The following is a 25,023-nucleotide window of genomic DNA, read 5'->3' as shown; positions in this document are numbered from 1 at the left end:
CTTCCAGAAGTCCTGGGTTCAATCCCCAATGCTCACATGGTTGTTCTAAACTTCAGTTTAGTGTTGTCTAGTTATAAACTTGAGTTACGCATTCATACATATTCATATTACTATATGTATTCTTGCAGCTTCTTCATATACTGTAGGAATATTTGCATTGTTATAATTAGCTTATTTTCACTGTTGTAGAATATTTATAACCTATTCCCTTATAAGGGAAGTATGGGATTTTCTATGAACTCTGCTGCTGAGAATGCACTTACAGAAGTAACTTACTGCACATATGTAGAATTCATATCCTGCTCTATTGGAATGGAAATTATAGACTTCCCTATGTTTTTACTGGTTGGTTACCTTAGTCATTTCACATACTGGGGATGTAACTTAGTGGTAAATCAAATGCCTAACATGCAGAAAGCCCTGGGTTCTGTCACTAGCAACTCCTTCTCCCAGCTCCTGGGGCAGAATATAACTTACCAAAAAGTCTATCCAAAACCTTCACAACTTTCCACATAATACAAGGATGGCTGACAGCCTGAGCTCCCTTTCCTACTGGCTTTGATACTATAGCAAATTTTCTGGTATTCTGTTTGATTAGGCTTGCAGATATTAGATATTACTGCTCTGTTGTATAAATAATGCTTATTTATATTTCTTCAGGCTTTGCCTGTTTGTTCTTAAATATGAGACTTATTTATGCTTAGTTTTGCCCGATGGAGGCCATCCTTGAGATTTTCTAGTTAATGATTTAGTTAACTTTAAAAAAAAAAATGCCCACCTGAAAACATCTTGACTTTATTTTTTGAGTCAGGGTCTCATGGAGCAGGAGGTGGCACAGACCTATAACCCAAGCCCTCAGAAGCCCAAGGCAGGAGCATCACAACTTTTTATTTTTTTGATGCCTGAACCCTCAATATCCTGGGCTGCCCTTGAACTTATGTTCCTGCCTGTACCTCTTGAGTACTGGGATTACAGAGCAGGCCACTATGCCTAGTTTTCTGCAGCACTAGTGATTAAATCTGTAAGCTAGGCAAGCACTCTACCAACTGAGCTACATTCTCATCCTTCATTTTTCCTACTGAACTCACTGTATGTAGCAATCTAGATTGGCAGTTACTTTTCTTAGGACAACATCCCACAGTGTTCAGATGTTCTCTCCCTTATATATTTGTATGTTTTCCCACAGCCTGCTTTCTCTAATATAGTCTCTATTTTTCCTGTCTCTTCAACAAAATATTAAAATGATTTGTTTTTAGACTCTCAATTCTTTTTTGCTAAATTCAATCTGCTGCCAAATATTCGCAGAGATTTTAATTTTGTTCTTAGCTAGAATTTTTCTTCTAAACCTGTTGTTACTTTGTGTATAATTTACTACTTTCCAGTCATTGTTCAAACCTGTTAACTGTGCTGAATAAGCATATTTGTTAGAAACTGTTCAATGGCTTTCTGGTCCCTTCTACTCCAGGTTTCTGTCATCTTTTCCTTGTCAGTGTGTCTCTGTTGCCTTGTTCCCTTCTTAACTCTGATTGTTTGTGGACTTGTTTTTTGTCTTTTAAAATCATTTATAAGAGACCAATTTACTGGGGCTGAAGTAAATATGATCTCTTCCAAAGGTTTATACTTGCTTCTGCTAGGTTCTTCAATGTGATTTGTAATTGCTTGGCTTGTCCACATGTTATATAACCAAGATGATTGTATGTGCAATCAGGCAGTTTCTCCCCCCCACCTTTCTCTTGGATATACATGTAAGTGCATGTGTAGGCCAGAGGTAGGCACCTCACTCCTCCTTGAATGCATTCTAAATATTGAACTCAGCAAGGTCTCTCACTGGAAACCAGAACTCACCAATTCAACTAGTGTAGTTAGCCAGATTGCTCTGGAAGTGTGTGTGGGAGAGTGTCCTGTCTTCTAAGCAATTACATATATGTCTCTATGCTTGGCTGGTTTTATGTGGATGCTGGGGGATCTGAACTCTGGCAAATGCTTTACTCACTAAACTATCTCCCCAGTTTCCTCCTTCCTTTTTGTCTGCCCACTGCCAAAGGACTGTTAGATAGTCTCCTGTAGCTTCAAGGACAAGCAGCAGGTTTAGTTCTAGTGATCTAGTTAGTCTTTTAAGATGAGAATCCTCAGCCAGGTGGCAGTGGCGCACGCCTTTAATCCTAGCACTTGGAAGGCAGAGGCAGGTGGAATTCTGAGTTCGGGGCCAACCTGGTCTGCAGAGTGAGTTCCAGGACGGCCAGGGCTACAAAGGAGAAACCCTGTCTCAAAGAAAAAAAAAAAAGAGAAACCTCTTTAAGACTGAAGAACTTGCACTTGCTTGTACAGAATCAGTTTTCTATACCCTTCCCTGTGTCTGGAAAGTCCTCAAAACTCGCACACCACCTAGAGTCTATTACTAGTTGTGCTTTTCTTAATACTTATGAGGCCCTTTCAAGTGTGGATTTGTTTGAGACAGGGATCTCATCTGGCTCCTGCTGGCCTTGAGTTCCTTATGTAGTAAAGGTTGGCCTTTAACTTCTGAGCCTCCTGCTTCCACCTCTTAAGTGCTGGGAGTACAGGTTTGTTGCTATTATGCACAGCTGAAAATCTGCTCATTTTAACTCTCAACAGCAAGTTTTGACTTGCAATAGAAGACCTCACTTAATCTCTCCTGAGAAAGGAAAAATGGAGGAGCAGAAAGGACCCAGGAGGAACTTGTAGAGAACTAGAAAAGCTTTTAGAGAAACCTTTAAAAACAACCTCTTCCAGAAAGAACAAACAGGATCAAAACTCAAATAATGGTAAAACCTTAAAGTGGAGCTGCTTCAATTTTCCCTGTTTCCCATTTAGGATTCTAAACCTTTTTAGAATAACTGCAGCCCAATGTACAATTTCTTTAAACAATGGGAGTGTGGTATGAATGCAGCAATGGAGGTTCTGTCATGGCAGACACCAGGCTTTCATGGTTATTGTACAGCAGGTTCTTATGTCCAAGTATTCTTTCATGATCAACAGTAGGCTACTTGGAAGATTGTCGTTGAGAGTTAAAAATGAGAAACCATTTGGGTCACAGGTCACTGTGACAAAACCCTAGACTATAGATACTACAACACAGAAAGGCAAAGCCAGGGATCACTTGATGAACAGTAACTAAGAAACAGACCTGTGATGTTCAAGCGGGCACCCGAGGCAGAATCTAAGGCTTTTGAGTTCTGGACATCAGCACTTCTAACTGGTTATATTCTTAGCTATCACATAAACAGTTGGGATTTCTTGGTAACAGGCCTCTTAGGAACTAATAAGTCCTCCTGGTTGGTGGTAAGCTTCATAGTCATGGCTTTAATGGCCGGCAGACCTGTATGAGTAAGTTCGAGGCCAGCCTGGTTTACAGCGTGATTCCAGGATAGCCAGGGCTACACAGAGACCCTGTCTCAAAAACCAGATTCCCCCACCCCAAAACATCAACAACAAAACCCAAGACCAACCAAATAAAAAGAACCCAAAGAAAGAAAGGAAGGGAAGAAGGGAGGGGAACTAAATAGTAACCGTTTCATTTGTCTTGGTAAGAATTGGAAAAGCCCCCGATCACTAGTGATGATAGTATTAGTATTTTAGGCAGAAATTTGCAAAACAAAGACAAAACCAGGTATGATAAGGGCAGGCCTGGATGATTGATCTAGTGGCCTTGCTTCTTATCATTAGACTGGTTATACTCCTAGGAGGGGGTGACATCTTAGTGAGGTAGAAATAAGAATTACTGTGTCTTGGTTTCTAGAATGTCAATAGCTTATTTAAAAAGCTGGTCAAGGTGCTAGAGAGATGGCTCAGCAGTTAAGATTGCTTCCTGCTCTTCCAGAGGACCTGAGTTCAGGTCCCAACATCTATGCTGGATCACAATAACCTGTAGTTAGAGCTCTAAATGTGATGCTCTTCAGGCCTCTACAGACACCTGGATACATGATACATACAATACATATATAGAGTAAAAACCACAAACAACAACCAAAAAGACCACTTCAACACAATAAAATGTGACTTGTATCTTGGTCATTAAATCCATAATTCAACAGATAGTAAGCATGCAAAAAATAAGTTGTTTACTCTTATCCATGGCTATCAAGTGTACCCTGCCACGCACACTCCAGTCACATCCAAAATATCGGGGATAAAATCCTGATAAAGGATAAGAGGCAATAAGACTTCAAAAGGAGATCTGTGCCTCCTGGATTTCAGACTAGTCGCTGGTATTAGTCTTTCCAATCGTCAACACGGCCTCATAATTAGGCATAAAGGTAACCCAAGAAATGATTTGTAAGTGGTTAAGATTGGGCATTGTCTCCTGGCCAACACAATGTTTCCAACTATCCTAGTTTAATGTTTTAAGTACTAGAGAGTAATTGAAGGGTTTCCCTCACTCTAAGACATTAGCTAAAAGTGTTAGGTTGGGATTCCCCTCTGCCTGCCTCCAGCAAGAACCAGAGAACTAGCATAAGAATACCTCAACAGGGAGGGCTCCACCCCTCTTCCTCCTAGTTCACACCTAGCTACCAGACCCTGCTGACCTTGGTGTGGGGGTCGCTTGCCTATGTGACTTCAGTCTAGCACTAGGACTGGGAGAAGAAGGACTTGGACTCACATACAGGACTAGCACTAGAACTTAGATGGGCTAGGACTCAGATTCATGCAATTCGCATTCCCCCGGGCCCAGAGCACTTGGGCCCGGGGGATGCAGTACCAGTCTAGAGGAGATAGCTGCTGTTTCAGACCCAGTATATTTCAGATAGCCTCAGATGTACCTCAACTATTGAGCTGCCAGATTTACCATCTCTCTTTTGCAATGACTGTAAAAGTCTGATGCCATTTCTAAGAAATACATTTAGATCTTATACTTCATGTGTCATCTCTGCCGTCATTTCTTCGCCTACGCCTTGTCGACCTGACTAGGACCCCCGTTTCTCCCGCGGGTTGAGGGAGGCCCAGATCGGCCGGCCCGCGGCAGTACCCAAAGCCCCATCCATATTGTAGAAGTTTTAGTATATGTATGAAAATATTACTTATATAACTATGAGCAAAAAATAAATTTTATAACATTTTTCCTGATATGATAGTTTTGCCACCAATCACAAACAAGTAATTATATGAACTAGAATTTGAATTAGATGACTTAATAGCAAGCTGTACAAGTTATTTATTGGCAGTTTTCTTATATTATTAAAATTTAATTTTAATGCAATTTTTGGGTTGGAGATATATAGCATTCAGTGGTAGAGTCAAATCTACAAAAGGCCCTGGGTTTCATTTCCCTCTTAGAAGCCAGTGATGACAGCTGAGAATTTTGGACAGACTCTTCTTCCTCTAGAGATAGCAAAATTGATTTGTAGAATCAAGCCACAATTAGCTTGATTTGATAAGATCTGGTTTATCAAAATCAACCCACCCTCTTGACATAAAGAATGGTATACACTATAGCTTCTGTTGCATCAAGAACTCATCAGACACAGCAGACCAAAAAAAAAAGGGTATAAAGCCCCTTTACTTATAGCCCATAACGTGGTATACACCTAGCACTACAATGGTATAGCCTTACAAAGCACCTAACAACTGATCTGTGTATCAAGGAAAGGGCAGGCATTTTCTCCCTCTGACTGCCCAGGGCTTCAGCCTGCCTTGGTTCTTCCCACAGTTGATAGCCCATTTGATTGCCCATCCACTTGGCCCCACTTAAACCTTTCTATTCTAGCTTTGCCTTTTCACCTTGCAGTGGACTCAACTCTGTGTTTCTGCTTTCAAGTCTCTAGACTGCGGTAGTAGGTTCTTCCCTATGGCTGTTTTGGGTTCTTATTTTACCAGTACAGACTCTACTTCCATTTCTATCTACTTCTGAGATCTCTTAAACTCTGTTGTACCCTGTTATAACTGTTCTGTAAATCACACACACACACACATATATATATATATACATACACATACATTTATGTGGGCTGAGTAATATGAGTGGTAATATTAATGATTAAAACTAGAATTAAAGAACATGTATTCATTCACCTTATCAGTTGCCAGTGTTAGGTGAGGCCATTTGGTAAATTGCTGCCAATGAAGCTGCTGTATCTTGTGACACTATCATTATTTGATAAACTCACTGTCTTTAGTACAGTGTGTTGAGGTCAAGATGGCTTAAGATCTAGTGGTAGAAAACTTTTGCATCCTCAAAGCCCTACATTCACTGTCTGGTGTCAAAATGAGCAAGAGAAAAAGGAGAGGGAAAGAAAATCAAGCAGCCTTAACTTTAACTCTCAGGACCAGATTAGACCCTCTTAGGAATAGGCCTAGTACCCTTAGCTAGCCCATAGTATTCCATTAGACATAATCTCACAAGGCATCAACATCAGAGTTACAATGTGACTCTTATTAAATACATGAACGGGGCAGAAAAGTGTACCTGGCAGACAGAACAAGGTGACTACAGTCACAAAAATATTCACTTCCTCCTTTCTTTGCCAGGAAGTTATAGACACTGTAGACTCATTTTAGTCTATACTTCTAAAAGATATTTATTGGGTCCAGTAGCAAAATTATGCCTGCCTTCTGGTATCCAAGGTACTAAACAAACTCTGCTTCCTGGAACTCTCCTGAAAATTACCTACCTCAGGCTTAAGTCCTCTGCTAACTCCTACAAGTACCATCTTACCAAAAAACAAACCCCTGAAAGCATTGTGGTGTGATCTCCCTTGTTGCAAAGGAGCAATGAAGTGAACTGCTTACTACAGCTGGTTTGTGGTAATAGGACTCTGACAGAAATAGTAGACTAAGAGATTCTCTAGTAGCCATGCATTAGCTCTTTGAGAATACTGAAGATAGAAGATCCTTTTAGAGATGCAAACTGTCCTTGCCTGGAAGGTAATTTATGAGCCAAGCTCAAGCATTTCAGTGACAGCCCTTTGCTGTTGGGTTTTGTTTCCTGAAAATAAGGTCTTTAGGAGTATTTTGGCTATTTAATCAGATACAAATTGTTATTTGGTGAAACTGTTAAGCAGAATTTTTGAAGACTTTTAAGGTAATAGATAGCCAGTTACAATTGGGAATTTAACTTAGAATCTTATAATTAGCTCTTACAAACTGATATAACTTGTGCTTTCAATAACCAAGAGGAGCTTTGGAAATATTTTACAAAGTAGTTTTTTTGGTCCTCTGGAAAAGATGACTGAGTAAATTTGCCCTTGAACACAGGGCAAGGCAGGACAAGTATTCATTCCTCTGTCACTTTAATTTTAATGATAGAATTATAGAGTATGGAATTCCTTTACTAGCTCAGTGAACTGCAGCTTATCTAAAGCCTTTCATTATTTGTCCTTGGTGAGTATAGATAATTGAAATTTTAAGATAAATAATGAAGCCATCGCATCTAAAATTCTTTTTTTTTCTTAAAATATCTACAAATTAATATCCTGTGTTTTAAAAAACAAAATCAAAAAACAACAACAAAAAAACTTGGGATGACAAGATGGCTCAGTGGGTATAGGAACTCACCACCATGGAGGACAACCTGAGTTCCAGTCCCAGAAGCCACACTGTAGAAGGAGAGAACTGACTTCCATAAATGGTCCTCTAACCTGCATATGTGCCATAAATAAATGTAAACAACAACAAACCCAAAAAACTATTTTACCTGTGTGTACATGAATGCAGTAACTACAAAGGCCAGAAGAGGGCCCTGGATACTTGGAGCTACAGTTAGTAGGAAGTGGTGCTCTACCTGGAGGGTGCTGGGACTGAATCCATTCTTTCAGAAGAGTAGAAAGTATTCTTAATAGTGAACTACCTCTCTAGCCCCAGCCTTATCTTTCTGGATAATAAGATAACATAACAGTATTTTTTTCCTTTTAGATTATAATTATTGCTTTTATTTACACCATGTATAAGGTATTAAGATTTTACAATCTTTTACTAAGTAAATGGGCAAAAATGGCAACCTTCAAATAAAGGTAAAATTTCACTTGAATAAAATTCATGGGTAGTCAAATTTTTACTACTTCAGAATTTGAGAATGACTATATTAGGTATCAAATTTATCAGGCAGTAGAATGACAAGGTATCACTTTGGTATCTTCCTTAATGAATTGAAGTAAAATGAAAGCAGAAATGCTCTTCTGAAATATAGAGAACAAAGTATCAAGAACAGAAGATTTACTGACTACCCACAATATCTGAGGAATTTACTTGATTTATTTTAATGTAGCATTCTGTAGATATAAGAGGTTTAGAGTAATTAGTATATTTGATATGAAGGCAGAAAAAATCCACTTGGAGTATATGAGATATTCAGGTCAGATATTCCTATATTCATGCTATAGAATCCACAATTATACAGGTAAAAACTAATTTAAAAGTTCTGTCTAGGCAGTGGTGGCACATGCCTTTAATTCCAGCACTTGGGAGGCAGAGGCAGGTGGATTTCTGAGTTCAGCCTGGTCTGCAGAGTGAGTTCCAGGACAGCCAGGGCTATACAAAGAAACCCTGTCTCGAAACAAACAAACAAACAAACAAACAAACAAACAAACAAACAAACGGGGAAGTTCTGTCTACTTTTATTCATAAGTTCTTTATATAACCATGTTTAGTAAGATTATAAGGCAAAATATGAACTAAGTAAATATACTTGGAAGTAATGACTGAAAATTTCAGTGTAGTTTAAGGTATTTAGTTAAATATTTGGATTTCTAATTTTCAAATATTATTTAGAAGGTACCAAGATAGTTGTAAGACTAAAGACTCAAAATAGCTGTGATCTAAGCATATTAAATACTTATTAGTTATATTTATTCAAATTACTAAAAAAAAAAAATTGAATCAAACTCAAGTACATAAAACTGTTTTAGGGGCTGGCGAGATGGCTCAGCGAGATGGAAGAGCACTGACTGCTCTTCTGAAGGTCCTAAGTTCGGATCCCAGCAACCACATGGTGGCTCACAACCACCTGTAATGAGATCTGACGCCCTCTTCTGTGTGCCTCTGAAGACAGCTACAGTGTATTACACCGGAGTGAGTGGGGCCGGCAGAGGTCCTGAGTTCAATTCCCAGCAGCCACACATATGATATCTCACAGCCATCTGTACAGTTACAGTGTACTAATACATATAAAATAAAATAAAATAAATCTTAAAAAAAAAAAAACTGTTTCAGGCTGGAGAGATGGTTCAGTGGTTAAGAGCATAGACTGCTCTTCCAGGGGTCCTGAGTTCAACTCCCAGCAACCACATGGTGGCTCACAACCACCTGTAATGAGATCTGATGCCCTCTTCTGTGTGCCTCTGAAGACAGCTACAGTGTATTACACCGGAGTGAGTGGGGCCGGCAGAGGTCCTGAGTTCAATTCCCAGCAGCCACACATATGATATCTCACAGCCATCTGTACAGTTACAGTGTACTAATACATATAAAATAAAATAAAATAAATCTTAAAAAAACAAAAAACAAAACTGTTTCAGGCTGGAGAGATGGTTCAGTGGTTAAGAGCATAGACTGCTCTTCCAGGGGTCCTGAGTTCAACTCCCAGCAACTACATGGTGGCTTACAACCATCTGTAATGGGATCAGATGCTCTCTTCTGCTGTGTCTGAAGACAACAACAATGTACTCATATACATAAAATAAATAATTATTAAAAGAATCATGTTTGGCACACTGTTTAAGTTTCCAATAAATATTTTTGTTCTTTTACATTTATATGTTAATTTTGAGAGAGAGGAAGAAAAAGCCTGGAAGATTGGCCTCAAGATTTGTGTAAAAAAAGTCTCTTTTTAATGAGAGAGTTTCTTAGATGTTAGCAAATGCCCTTACCCATTTAAAAAAGAACAAAACAACAAGGAGATCCCCCACCCCACACAGGGTCTAATCCAGCTCAGACCCTGACTACATAGCTGAGAACAGTAGTGTGCTACTACTCTCCTGGCGAGGAGATTTTCAAAGTTTGTCTTCTTTTGTATTGAAAGTATTCATAACTAGATGTGGTGGCATATTCTTGTTATCCCAGCACCCAGGAGTCTAAGGCAAGAGGATCACCAGTTCAAGGCCAACCTAGACTACAATGCAAAACCCTGTTTCTTCCTTCCTTTCTTTTTTTTTTCTATAAATTTATTTATTATATAAGTACACTGTAGCTATCTTCAGACACACCAAAAGAAGGTAACAGATCTCATTACAGATGGTTGTGAGCCACCATGTGGTTGCTGGGATTTGAACCTATGGCCTTAGGAAGAACAGTCAGTGCTCTTAACTGCTAAGCCATCTCTCCAGCCCACGACCTTCCCTTTTTCTTTAAACAAACAAATGGTAATTCACAATTTTTATTTTTACTTTTGTCCCTTATATCCTATTGAATTTTGTTTTTCCTCAATGTGTAACTTGTTAAACACATACATAAAACTTATAGTGCTAATACTATTTTTAAAAACCCAATCATCATTTAGGTGCGGTGGCCCGTGACTTTAATCCCAGTACTCTGCAAGCAGAGGTAGGTTGGATCTCTGCGAGTTCCAGGCTAGCCCTGGTTATTCACTGAAGCAAACAAAACAAATTCAATTATGTTTTAACTCCATTTAAAAAATGATTTCTACAGGACTGAGCGCATAAAATAAAAGCTTAAATGTTTGAATTGACCATAAAAGCCATAAAAAATATAGAAAGCATTTATACCTATAGATGAAGACTGTGGACTAATCAGAAGGTCCTCTTGAACTGGTTCACTCCCAGGCACAGTCTGCTGATCACTCAGTGAGCTCTGAGACGCACTAACAGGCTGGGACACTTCCTCATGGACCTCTTCATCACTTAATCTTTCTACTTTGACCCGGATGTCTTCTTCTGTACCTAGAGGCAAGGTAGTTTTTGTGCTCTCACAAGTCACATAGTCAGCCACTCTTCTACCTGCCTCGGATGGGCCGGGCAATTCTAAAGTCCGGGGATTTTCTGCCTGCTTTGCTTTCTCAGGCTGAATCCTTCGATCTATTCCGAAAGGAAAAGTCCATGGAAAAGCTAAAGAAGAGTCAACTGGCTGATTTCTATTTTCTGCATAGGAAGCTGAAGAATTCAATACCTGGGGGGAACTTGTTTGTGTGCTACATTTGACAGGACTCTCAGGGGACATAACAATGTAGCTTTTGCGTTTCCTCCGGGACTCTCGGCAGACAGGAATGGTCCTTTCTACAGCACTGCACTCTGAAGACACTGGAGAAATGCTTCCATCTCGAGAAGTAAAATTGCAGTTGGAACTATTTTCTTGTCCAGCATCTAGACCCTTTTCTTGTTGGCTATTAGGTGTATTCCACAAAATACTTGATTTCATGAACTCTGAGCATGTACTAGCAACACTAAACATTTGCATATAGCTGGCTGCCGCTAGAACATCAATAATGTTTTCCGTGTTAATTGACAGAGTGGCTGTGTAAGCGTATTCTAAAAGAGGTATAAAGCCAGTCACTGTAACATGATGCAGATCCAACACATTTTTGTTCTCCTCCTCTGTTTGGCCCACAAGTTTGGTTCGAAAGAAATCACTACAAGCTGCTAGTACCACCTTGTGAGCCCGGAAGATTTTGTCCTGGACACGAATAGTGATATCACAAAAATGTCCATCATTTCGTAGCATATTTAGTTTTCCCAGCATTTCCTGGCTGTGGGAAGAGGAGCTGTGAGTAAATGTTTTCACACCCATCTTTTCCCCCCTCTTCTATTGATGCTCTTCAAGGATGCAATGGATCAGAATTATCCTAAAAAATAAAGAAAACAAACATCAAATGACAGTAGGCACTGAGAGAGAAAAACTTCAGGTATGGAATGTATTAAAAATACATTTTCTGCTCTGTTGTGATGTCAAATTCTTACAATCCTAGTACCATGAAGGTTGAGGCAAGTTCAAAGACTTCCTGTGCTATACAGTAAGTCTGAGGCCAGCTTGGGCTACAGGGTAAGATCCTGTGTCGTATAAATAAAATGAAGGCACTAATGACAAAAATACTTTCTCTAAACCATCAACCAGTGGTCTACAAATTACTATAATAATGAGAAACATTTTAAAACATCAGTTTAATGACAACTACAGAGTGCTTTTATGTGCCAGAAACTACTATAAATATTTAACACATGATAATCTTTTGACTGTCATAGACACCTTGGTCAGTAGGTATATAGTTATTCCTGCTTCTAAATGTGAACATGCAGTAAATATTGTTAGGCAAACATTATATAATAATTCTATCAAGTATTTTATTCAGATAAATGTATAGGGGGAAACGAGAAGAGAAAAAGGCAAGATTTCAAGATTTTCAAAAAGTCTGAATAATCTAATGACAGGAGACAAAACTGCTCCCTGTTTGACATCATGATAAAGAATAACATGAAATGGACCCTGTGCCAAGAAGGTAAGAGAAATGATACCACAGAAATAATGACTTTGACCAAATTTGAACCTGCTCTAGGAACACTTATTCTGTTATATGGATTAAAGGAGAAGAAAGTCAATTAAGATCATTAAAGACAACAACCAAAGAAACCCTTTTCTTTTTTTTAAAAAGATTTATTTATTTATTATATGTAAGTACACTGCAGCTGTCTTCAGACGACCCTGGAAGAGGGTGTCAGATCTCATTATGGATGGTTGTGAGCCACCATGTGGTTGCTGGGATTTGAACTCAGGACCTTTGGAAGAGCAGTCGGTGCTCTTAATCGCTGAGCCATCTCACCAGCCCCCTAGATTTTCATTTAGAAAAATTTATAAAGCAATGTGATTGTCCAGAATGTCTAGCATCTTTCTTAAATCCAAGGAATCATAGACAGACATAGTAGTGCATGCCTGTGATCCTTGCTAGCATTTTGGAAGCAAGTAGCATTAGGAAAATTACCACAAGTTTAAGGCCAGCCTTATATACATGATGAGTTCCAGCCAAACCAGGGGTACACAGCAAGATTCTGTTTCAAAAACTCCAAACAACAACACTCCCAAGCCCAAACTTAAAAACAAATAAAAACCCAAAGTAATCACAAAGAGATAATAGGACTCATCTAGGCACAAAATAATTGAATGGATTTAATAAATTTTTCTCTCACACAAATAGGTCACTGTTGTATGTCAGTAAACTGGACACTTGTTTTAAAGCTGGGCCATCAAGAGTGACTGCTTTGATTTCAGTCATGTGAGTAGAGAACAGAAGAATGACTTCAGAGCAAATGACACTCATGACTCAGGGACAATCTGCATGACACACAGACATTAAAAAATAAAGTAAGCATCATAGTTTGAATCAGATCTACATAAGATTGTGAAATTGATTGTTGTTTTATATCAAACAACTTTTATAATACTTATTTTTATTGTTATAATATTTTATAAATTTTAAGGAATATGACAAAAAAGATATTGTAGGTATTGAAGGGGGGTCTCTGGGAGGAGTGGGGGTACAAAAGGGAAACAAGAATGTGATTTAATTCTATTCTATTTAAAATATGTTTTTAAATGTTAACAAATTCAGATAAATTGAAATCATGTAACTTTTCTCATCATAATGCCATAAAAGTTTAAAAAATAAATAAAAAAGAAAAGAAAAGAAAACGTGTATCAGAATGCTATAATGAGGCCACTTCAAACATGATTTGGGTGGATGCCCCGGTACTGTATCAGCCTTCCATGGAAATACAAGGCTATTTTTGTAAAGAGGGAGTGGAAAACTTTTCTAATCTGATGTTACCTCCATTTTCCACAATCAAAGAGCTAGAAATTAGAAAAGGAGTTTTGCCAATAATCAGTACATTTTCAATTCCAAACTCCATTCAACTCTTTTCTTCTTTCTTAAAAGGAAAAAATAGTGATTGCCCTCAACCACATGATCCCAATCAAAGTAATCACTCTTGATGGCCCAACTTAAACAGCAGAGGGATGCTTTCTTTCTCCTGGGCCTATTATACTTGGAAGAGCTCTAAAGGACAGGAGTCTGATTTGAAAGCCTGCCAAGATGAAGAGATAGCACTCATTTTCCAACAGTACATAACAGCAAGGGTGGTATGATTAAAAGTATAGGGTGGAGCCACAATACCGGACTGGCATCTTGAGTACCTCATGTAGTGATATGAACTTTAACCTTTGTACTTTAATTTCTGCATCACTACAACAGGAATAACAGAACCTATAACATAGAGTACTGAGACTAATCAAATACATGTTTCAGATAGTAACTAGCAACAGAGAAATTCAGTAGTTGGAATAGTAGTCCTTCCCAATTCTAAAAGGTGCAGAAACTACAATTAGCTCCTTGGGATCCTCAAGTCTCTGTGTCATAGCTCTGAGATCACAGGCACATGACATCATGACCAACATTTTATGTGGGTATCGGTAAGTGGAACTTAGATCCTCATGATACTTAACAAGCACTTTGCCACTGAATTATCTCTTTTTCTATCTTAAGAATATGGTATTGGGGGCAGCTGGAGAGATGGTTCAGCAGTTAAGAGTATCGACTGTTCTTCTGAAGGCCCTGAGTTCAAATCCCAGCAACCACATGGTGGCTCACAACAATCTATAATGAGATCTGACGCCCTCTTCTGGTGTGTCTGAAGACAGCTACAATGTACCTAAGATGTAATAATAAATAAATCTTTAGGCCAGAGCAAGTGGAGCCAGAGCAAGCAGAGGTCCTGAACTCAAATTCCCAGCAACCACAAGATAGCTCATAACCATCAGTACAGCTACAGTGTACTCATATACATAAATATAAATAAATAAATCTTAAAAAAAAGAATATGGTGTAGGGGATTGGTCTGATACTTTTTGTATTCAAATGCTAAATTCTATACTCCAAGAAATGATTGCTCCAAGACAAGCAGATTCTCATGTATACCAACTTTTATTGTGTGAACGTTGCTCCCCAAGTTAATTGGTCAATAAAGGCTAAAGCTGGTGATTGGCCAATACATAGAGGCAGGCGGTTTTCAGTTACCTGTCAGAAGGTCTCAGACAGAGAGGAGAGGAAGAAGAAAGGACAAGGAGGGATGAGGAAGCCTCCATGAGAGGAGATGGAACATGAACAAGTGGCCAAGAGAAACAGCAAGTAACAAGGAATGTGTGTCTGGATTGTAAGTTAGAATAGCTCCAAAATCTGTCCAATCTAGGCTTACAGCTTGTAAATAAAATGCTTGGATTGTATGTCTTCTTTTTCAAAAGATTTATTTATTTCTTATTGAATATTTTATTTCTTTTTCAAAAGATTTATTTATTTCTTATTGAATATTTTATTTATTTACATTTCAACTGTTAACCTCTTTCCCAGTTTCCCCTCTGGAAACCCCCTATCCCACCCCTAACCTCTGCTTCTATGAGGGTGCTCCCCCCCACTCACCGCCCTGGCATTCCCCTACACTGGGGCATCAAGCCTTTACAGGACCAAGGGCTTCTCCTCCTGCTGATGACAGACAGGTTATCCTCTGCTACATATGCAGCTGAAGCCATGGGTCCCTCCATGTGTACTATTTGGTTGGTGGTTTAGTCCCTGGGAGCTCTGGGATCTGGTTGGTTGATATTGTTGTTCTTCCTGTGGGGTTGCAAACCCCTTCAGTCCTTTCCCTAGCTCCTGCATTGGGGGTCCTCATGCTCAGTCCAATGGTTGGCTGTGAGCATCCACATCTGTATTTGTCAGGTTCTGGCAGGGCCTCTCAGGAGACAGCTATATCAGGCTCCTGTCAGTAAGCACTTCTTGGCATATGCAACAGTGTCTGGGCTTGGTGTCTGCATATGGGATGGATTCCCAGGACGTCCTTTCCTTCAGTCTCTGCTCCACTCAGGAGCAATTCTGGGTTAAAAATTTGGAGATAAGTGGGTGGCCCCATCCCTCAACCAGGAGCCTTGTCTAACTATGGTCTCTTCAGGTTTTCCTTCCCCTTTGTTGGACATTTCAGCTAATCTCATCCCCTTTGGGTCCTGGGAGCCTCTTGCTTTCCTGGTATCTGAAACTTTCTGGTGGCTACCCCTGATTCCCAATCCCCCATTGCTACACACCTCTGTTCAATTTCCTGACCCTCTGTGTATCATCTCATCTCCTCCCATACCTAATCCTCCCCCTCTTCTCCCTTCCTCCCAAGTCCCTCCATCTTTTACCTCCCTTAAGTATTTTGTTCCCCCTTCTAAGAAGGACTGAAGCATCCACACTTTGGCCTACCTTCTTCTTGACCTTCATATGGTCTGTGAGTTGTATTATGGGTACTCTGAGCTTTTTGCCTAATATCCACTTATCAGTGAATACATACCATGTATGTTCTTTTGTGACTAGGTTACCTCACTCAGGATGACATTTTCTAGTTCCATCCATTTGCCTGTGAATTTCATGAAGTCATTGTTTTTAATAGCTGAGTAATATTCCATTGTGTAAATGTACCACATTTTCTGTATCCATTCCTCTGTTAAGGAACACCTGGGTTCTTTCCAGCTTCTGGCTATTATAAATAAGGCTGCCGTAAATGTAGTGGAGCATGTGTCCTTATTATTTATTGGAGCATCTTTTGAGTAACGCCCAGGAGTGGTATAGCTGGGTCCTCAGGTAGTACTATGCCCAATTTTCTGAGGAACCACCAGACTGATTTCCAGAGTGGTTGTACCAGCTTGCACCTCTCCAACAATGGAGGAGTATTCCTCTTTCTCCACATCACAGCATCTGCTGTCACCTGAGGTTTTTTTTTTTATCTTAGCCATTTATATATGTGAGTACACTGTTGCTGTCTTCAAACACACCAAAAAAGACATCAGATCACATTACATTCAGTTGTGAGCCACCATGTGGTTGCTGCCCTTAACTACTGAGCCATCTCTCCAGCCATAGAAGAGGGCTTTTAACTGAGGCTGCCCAAACCCCAAGCCAGGCTGCAGTTATCTACTGCACAGAACACTAAGAATCAAGCTTTAGAAACACTGCAAAATAACAGCATGGATTAAAAACAAACAAACACACAAACACGCAAGCAAGCAAGCAAGCAAGCAAGCAAGCAAGCAAGCAAAGAAAGCTGCCCTTTTACCACTAACCACTGAGAGCCTGACTATTCATTTGCTCAGTCATTCTTGAGTATGGCTAAAAGGATTAGGAGGAACCAATAGCAGAAGAAGTTAATAAAGAATGATTCTGGCTGGGCAGTGGTGGCGTGTGTCTTTAATCCCAGCACTTGGGAGGCAGAGGCAGGCGGATTTCTGAGTTCGAGGCCAGCCTGGTCTACAGAGTGAGTTCCAGGATAGCCAGGGCTACACAGAGAAACACTGTGAGATATCCTTTCTTCCAGTCAACAAAGGAACCATCTTATCAGACTACATAATTCTTCTAAGTAGGGTGTATGCCTCTTCACAATCTCCATATTCCTTTTATCTACTTCTCTAACAATGAATTAAATTATAAACCTTCGGTAAAAACTTCTCTATTGGAAGGCCTGTCAGTCCTCAAGAATATCTCAGGTCAACCTCCTCCTTATTTAGTGGATACTTATCTGAATAGATTTGGCAAATTGACACTCATATCTCAATATAAACAGTACAAGTGTTTATTCAATGTTATTGACACCTTTTGGTGCTGCCTAGAAGCCTTTCCCCATGAAACAAAAAATACTTCAGAAGTAAAGCATGAATTCCTACAAGAGATAATTCACAGAGCTGCCCGCTACTCAAAACTTCTCTCCAAAGTCATGATGGTTTACAGTATGTTTCTAAAATAATCCAACAGGTCTCACAAGGCTTTGGATATCACCTTTATAACCCTCATGTGTATAACCCTCATCTTCAGGAAAAATTGGAAAGCTCTATTCTATTTTAAAATACCTTATAAAGTCATCTCTGCAGGTCAACAAGAGGGGCCCTAACTCAATGCCTTACTTTTCCCTCTCTTTCTTTCTTTCTTTTTAAGATTTAGAGACTTTCTCAAGGCATGATGGTTAGTGCTGTTAACGTGACAGAATATAGAATCATTTATGCAATGGGACCTTGGGTATGCTTATGAGGAGTTATTTTGGTTGCATAAAGGTGAGAAGTCCTGCTCACTGTGGACGATGGCATTCCCTAGTTGTTGGGACTGTACAAGTAAATGAAAAAAAGGAAACTAGGCAACAGCACACATTCTTTGTATTGATTCTTGATTGTAGATGGTATGTTTCTAGCTGCTTCAAGCTCCTGCCACCTAACCTTCCCTGTTATGACTGGCTATACTCTTGAACTGTAAGCCAGAATAAACCCTTTGTCCCTTAAGTTGCTTTTATAATAGTAATTTGTCATAGCAACAAGAAAGAAAACAAAGATAACAAGCACCTTTGTGCTTAAGCCCTTTCAAGTTATTCTACCACAGGCTTTTTCTCAACACTGGTGTCTTAGTTAGGGTTTTACTGCTGTGAACAGACACCATGACCAAGATAACTGTTATAAGGACAACATTAATTGGGGCTGGCTTACAGATTCAGAGGTTCAATCCATTATTATCAAGCCAGGAGCATGGAAGAGTCCAAGTTAGCATAGTGCAAGAGGAGCTGGGTGTTCTGTATCTTCATCTGAAGGCTGCTAGTGGAAGACTGATTTCCAGGCAGCTAGGATGAGGGTCTTAAGCCTTCACCCACAGTGACACACCTACTTCAACAAGTGACACTCCTAACAGTGTCACTCCCTGGACAAACAAACATAAATAAATCACAACTGGTATCCATACCAAACTATCTCTTAGGAAACCACTTGCCTGGTCTTTGTAGCTTGATTCTTAGAAGCCTGATCAAAGTTCTAAGCTGGTCAAATTTTTCTGGCACCTCCTTAGATCTCACCCAAGATCTTATAATCAAACCTGGAGATTGTATCCTCTTAAAGGACCTACAAGGACAACCAGCCTTTCCAATCAAGGAAGGATTAGTCTCACTGCAAATAGGCTTTCAGGATTCCTGTCTCAGATCTCTCACTACAAGCTAACCTTTCACACTATACCAACAAATCTACAGATGACCTGCTCCAGGCTTCAAAGAGGTAAAATGCCCATGTCTGAAAGAGCAGGAAAGGTCTTAAGAGACCTTCCACTTGGGCATTACTCTAAGTACTTCAGTAGTCTGCTCATGGATCAGACTATTCAGAATGCCCTAACTCTAGCCTGGAACAAGTATCTTTGGAGGCATTTCTAAGATTAAGTATACTTCCAAGAAATTTAACCCTGTATTTAAAACCTTCTGAGTGGGTTGGAGCGATTTCTCAGCTGTTACAAGCGCTGGCTGTACTTCCATAAAACCTGGGTTTGGTCCCCAGGACCCACATGACAGCTCACATTTTCAGTAACTCCAGTCCCAAAGGATCAGATGTCTTCTTCTGGCCTCCTCCATGCATTTAGTGCACACACATGAATAACAAAATAATAAAAAATAAAAGCTATGACTATAATGTTTACATTTTAAACAATCATCTTTTTTTTTTTTTTTTTTTTGCTTTTCTTGTTTTTCTCCTAGGTCAGTGTATCAGAGCTCTGTAGCTCCAGCTATGTGGTAGACATTTCATTTTTTTTATTTTATGTAAGTACACTGTAGCTGTCTTCTGACACTCCAGAAGAGGGTGTCAGATCTCATTATGGATGGTTGTGAGCCACCATGTGGTTGCTGGGATTTGAACTCAGGAACTTTGGAAGAGTAGCCAGTGCTCTTAGCCACTGAGCCATCTCTCCAGCCCTATTTCTTTTACTTAGACTATGACTTTGACTATCTCTATCATCTGCCCTGAACTTCTTTTATTCACTGCAGAAATTACCTGCCCTTTGTTATCACAAGTTACTCCACTCTGTACTACAAAACTAACCAAAAAGGCATAAAAGCATGAACTGCACAAAATCCCTCTAGTTCCAGATTGTTGGATTTATGTTCTCACAACCTTGCCTTCAAGACATCCTGGGCTGGAGAAATGGCTCAGCAATCAAGAACACTTGTCGGTCTTAGAGAGGACCCAGGTTCAGTTCCCAGAACCCACACTGTAGCTTACAAACATCTGTAACTCTGGTTCCAAGGGATCCAATACCACCTTCTGGCTTTCTTGGGCACCAGGAAGGCATGTGGTATATACACATAGATACGTGTAAGCAAAACACTTATGCACACAAAACAAGTATCTTTTTAAAAGTGTAAAATAAAAAAAAAGGCATCTCAGCATAACAAATGTTTTTGACTGGGTAACTATTAACACCATCTTTCACATTCAAACAAAATTCATTGACATTATCACTGTTAGTCATATAAAGGATCAAATTCTCAATGATAAATCCCTACCAATATTCAGAGCAATAATCTAAACTAAAATGAATTCAAGCACAGAATTTATGGGTAAGGTGGTGGATTGGAAGTTCCACCAATGAGACTCAACAAAAGAAACAGTCAAGATAAAACACAATAATCTTTATTCCTGTAAGAAAGAGTACCTGTAAATTAATTTGTTAGGTCAGGTGTGATCTCCGTGGAATACAGGCAGAAGTGGCTGGGGATCAACTGAACCAAGAAGCTCCAATGAAACTGCTGGGGTAGTGCTTCTCCTCCACACATAACAAGCAAGCCTGTGAGGTCAGCTGCATGAGCAAGGGCTGAACATCTACTAATGGTATGAAGCTGGGTACCCAAGAAGCTGGAGCCAAGGTGGAAGATTAAGAAAAGTCTCTGAGAACCCCCAGACGAGGACTTAACACCCCCACCCCCAGGCTAGCATTACAGAACACTGAAGGGCAGAACTACAGTTGAACCAAGAGCTGGCTTGGAACCCTGGGCTCTACATAGCTGCTGCCCTGGGTTGTGGAAACTTGGACTGGGAGTTACTCTGACAAGACTGGTGGTCCTTAAAGGCATCAAGAGCTCCTGCTCATGCCTGGCCCTAACATCATCATCCAGAAAACACCAAGGAGGAAACAATCACACACTCAACACAGTACAGTTGTACCAGAAACTTACTTGAAAGCTTAACTGGTCTAAATTCTCTGGTACAGTACACACCCTAATTCTAGTTTTATGAGTTTGAACTGGAATTGCAAACTGAACACCTCCATAACTCAAAACTTATCCCCCAATGAAGAACACTGATGCAAAAAATATTAATCTACCACTATACTTTATCTCTTGGTTTAGTATTCTTATATTTGTCTTTTTAAAAGACATTTTAAACTTCACTCTTGCATATCTCATAATAGTCTTGCTTTAGTTTAAAATTATTTGGTTCTATACAGTCTCTAGTTGGGCATCTCTATTCCTATGCACAACTCATACTTTCTGATTCTTAACCTATCTTTCTTTATACTTCTGAACCAAAAACTCCCATAATTTTAACAATCTGTAAAATCTGTAGATCAGAACAGGATCTTAAGCTTCCTCTCCAAGCTTTTCATCCACTTTGATTTTTCAAAGTTGATCTACTACTTATCCATATCCTCATCCTCATATTCATCCCTTTCTCCTTCTATTAATCTTAGTAACTAAAGTCCTATCATCATACTATTTTTACCCTTGTTCCTTTAGCCTCCAACTGTTTAAAAAAAGGGGGGTGGGTGGGTGAGTGGGGGACTACTGTTGTTTCCTGGCTAGTATGGCAACTGTATAATGAGAATAAGAGCTGTGGTTGTCCCTGCAGTTAAAATTCTACCTTGGGAGAAGATATACAGAAGAAATCCCAAGTAACAATAAAATATATAGACTTGAGTAAGAGCAGTGAGCAAGTAACCATGCCACATACTCCGAATATTACCTTTGCACTGAAATTAACTACCAAACATCTGAAACCTATTACTTTAAAATTCAACCTCACTAAGAATTTCAGGCCACAGTCACAGTGAAGCCCTGATCCTCACCCTGCCCCTCTCATGCACTAATATAATCTGAATGGCACCTAGCTCACTTCCCAATAGAGACCTTGTTCCTCCCGGAAACTTTGAGCTGGATGTCTATCTACACTTAATATTTCTCTTAGCATTGTAGCTTCTTAACTCTAACCAGAATGGCCCATTATCTTCTGCATTCTAGCAATTTTCTAGTCCCAAATTCCAAACTCTTCCACATTCCTGCTGCAAACCAGTTCCAAAAACTTAGGAACCACATGATCAGGTTTATCACATCAACAGTGTGATGATAAACCAGAACTTCTTGGCACCAATGTTCAGTGTTAGTTATTTTTTTCTTGCTGTACAAAATGCCTAACAAGCAAGTTGAGAGGATTTATTTTGGCTTACACTTTGAGGGGAAGGTATATTCCAAATGCTTAGAAGTAAATCAAAACCCAGGTGTCTACTGAAATGGTTCATGGGTAAAGAGATGGATAGGTGTGTAAGTAAAGCACTTGCTGCTAAGTATGATAACTGAGTCTCACCTCAAAAACCCACATAAAAGTGAAAGAGGAGAAACAACTCTACAAACTGACCTTGGGCCTCTACACACACAACATGAGCCCCGCCCTGCCCCAGGAGAAAATATTTTTAAAAACAGAGTGACTTCAAATAAATAAGTGTTCCAAGCGCCTCAAAATAAATAAATAAACAAGTAAATAAAAGAAACCCAAATCAAGATCAGGGCAGTAATTGATGAAATTGAAACGAGGAAGAAAATATAAACCAATTAAACAAAGAAATGGTTCTTTATCCCAGCACTTTGGAGGCAGAGGCAGCCAGATCTGTGTGAGTTTGAGGCTAGTCTGGTTTACATAGTGAGTTCCAGGACAGCCGGAGCTATGAATAGAGGTCCTATCGCAGTACAATAATAATAAATAAATAAACAATTAAATGAATGAATAAATAAATAATGTTCCAAAAAGAGTAACAAGATCAAAAACTCATAGCCAAGCTAACCACCAAAAGAAAGAGAAGACTCTAATTACATTTAAGAAGTAAAAAGGGAGGCATCACAATGGATTCCAATTAAATTTTTTTTTCAATCATCAAAACTTAAGAACTTAAATTCCAAACACTTGGAAAATCTAAAAGAAATGGATGGCTCATGCAACCAAGACGAGTCAGACAAATTTGATCAACAGATTAGTAAAAAGCAGTATCATTGAAGAAGTAATTAAAAAAGAAAAACCTCCCTTGGGACTGGAGAGAGCTTATCTTTCAAGAGCACTTGAATGTAGACCATAAAGATAGGTCTACATTAGGGCACATTACATTAAATACATTTACACTGGGAGACAATAATCACTATCCAAAACTCCAAATTTTTTTTACCATTTCAAATTGGAACTCAGCACCCATTAAGCAAGAATTTGGTCCTCCCTTCACCTGGCACCCATTAAGCAAGAATTTGGTCCTCCCTTCACCTGGCTCCTAGAAGACACTCTTCTACTTTTTGCTCTGAGTTTATAATTCAAGGTTTTCTCCCTTTCTTCCCCCCCCTTTCTTAAGATTTATTTTATGTATATGAGTACACTGTCGCTCTCTTCAGACACACCAGAAGAGGGCATCCAATCCCATTATAGATGGTTGTGAGCCACCATAGGGTTGCTGGGAATTGAACTTAGGACCTCTGGAATAACAGTCAGTGCTCTTAACCACTGAACCATGTCTCCAGGTCTAAATCAAGGTTTTTCAAGTAGTCACTTACATAATGCTCTCCTAACTGTTCCATACTCCAGCTAATCAAACTTACCCTGCTCTCTAAGATTGAGTCATTTACAGTGTTGTTTTACCCATTAATGAGCTCTGCTAAAATTCAGACTTTAGGAAAGGTGTTTTTGTTTTGCTTTTTGTTGTTTTGTTTTTTTCAAGACAGAGTTTCTCTGCGAAGCCCTGGCTATCCTGCAACTCACTCTGTAGACCAGGCTGGCCTCAAACTCAGAAATCCGCCTGCCTCTGCCTCCCAAGTGCTAGGATTAAAGGCGTGTGCCACCACTGCCTGGCTAAGAAAGGTGTTTTGAAGAAAACCATGCATTCCTATAGCCTTCTAATATATTGACTTAAATTCACCCAAAGATCAAATTCTAACATTTCACTACATTTTCAGAACAGTGGCTACTTTAAATGGTTCACATTTTTTTCTTTTCCAAGTTACCAGTCTCACTTGTATTTTTATTATTTTAGCTATGATATATGACTGATTGATTTCCACAGGTACTGTTACTTTTTAAAAAATTATGCTGATAGTATAACAAATATTCTGACAATGAGGTTTTAAAAAAAGATTTATTTATAAATTTTATGTATGTGAGTACACTGTAGCTGTACAGATGGTTGTGAGCCTACATGTGGTTGTTGGGAATTGAATTTTCAGGGCCTCTGCTCTCGCTGGTCAACTCTGCTCAACCCCGCATCAACTCTGTCCCCTCAGTCCCTGCTTGCTCAGGCCCAAAGATTTATTTACGATTATACATAAGTATACATAAGCTGTCTTCAGACGCAGCAGAAGAGGGCATCAGATCTCATCACAGGTGGTTGTGAGCCACCATGTGGTTGCTGGGATCCGAACTCAGGACCTTTGGAAGAGCAGTCAGTGCTCTTACCCGCTGAGCCATCTTGCCAGCCCCCTAACAATGAGTTTTAAGTGTATAGTTCAATAATGATTTAAGTATGTTCACACCATTACATAAGCAGTACTCCTCCCCCTCCCCACAAAACAGGATTGATTTCTCTGTACAGCCCTGGCTATCCTGGAACTCATTTTGCAGACCAAGCTGGCTTCAAACTCAATGATCTTCCTGCCTCTGCCCTCTGGGTGATGAAATTAGTGTGCTCTACCATACTCAGCCTAAGTATGACCACTTTTACCTATTTTTAAAACTTCAGGGAACAAAAGTAAGTAATAACACAGACCCATAGTTATACCCAAAGAACTTTACAAAGTGTATATAGGAAATACATTTAACTCACTTAATTCAAATTCTCATTCTCTCATTCTCCCTGTCTCTCTCTGTATGCTAGAATTAACGGCATGCACTACAACATCTGGCACAATTTTTTTTCCTGTAAAACAACGAATTATCATCTGTGTGCATGTTATGTGTGGGAAGTCATGCTTACAGACATTAGGAGAACTCTGTGAAGTCAGTCTCTCTGGC

General features: G+C 39.4%; 1 protein-coding gene across 3 annotated transcripts in view; it reads right to left on the bottom strand.

Moving 5' to 3' along the window:
- The window catches only part of Zbtb44 (zinc finger and BTB domain containing 44), a 51,134-nt gene that overhangs the window by 12,911 nt on the left and 13,200 nt on the right, over positions 1-25,023 (bottom strand). For 2 of the 3 annotated variants that reach the window (XM_031343293.1, XM_031343295.1), the window contains exon 2: positions 10,674-11,746. In XM_031343293.1, the coding sequence (XP_031199153.1) occupies positions 10,674-11,691 (1,018 nt within the window). In that variant the 5' untranslated portion in view covers positions 11,692-11,746. Of the gene's footprint in view, positions 1-10,673; positions 11,747-18,441; positions 18,944-25,023 lie in introns of those variants that run through there. The other variant, XM_031343294.1, reaches the window with a different exon arrangement.

Source organism: Mastomys coucha, unplaced genomic scaffold (genome assembly GCF_008632895.1).
Source record: "Mastomys coucha isolate ucsf_1 unplaced genomic scaffold, UCSF_Mcou_1 pScaffold23, whole genome shotgun sequence".
Taxonomy (NCBI): domain Eukaryota; kingdom Metazoa; phylum Chordata; class Mammalia; order Rodentia; family Muridae; genus Mastomys; species Mastomys coucha.
Note: the sequence above shows the minus strand (reverse complement) of the source record. Positions and strands in the feature narration are given on the sequence as shown.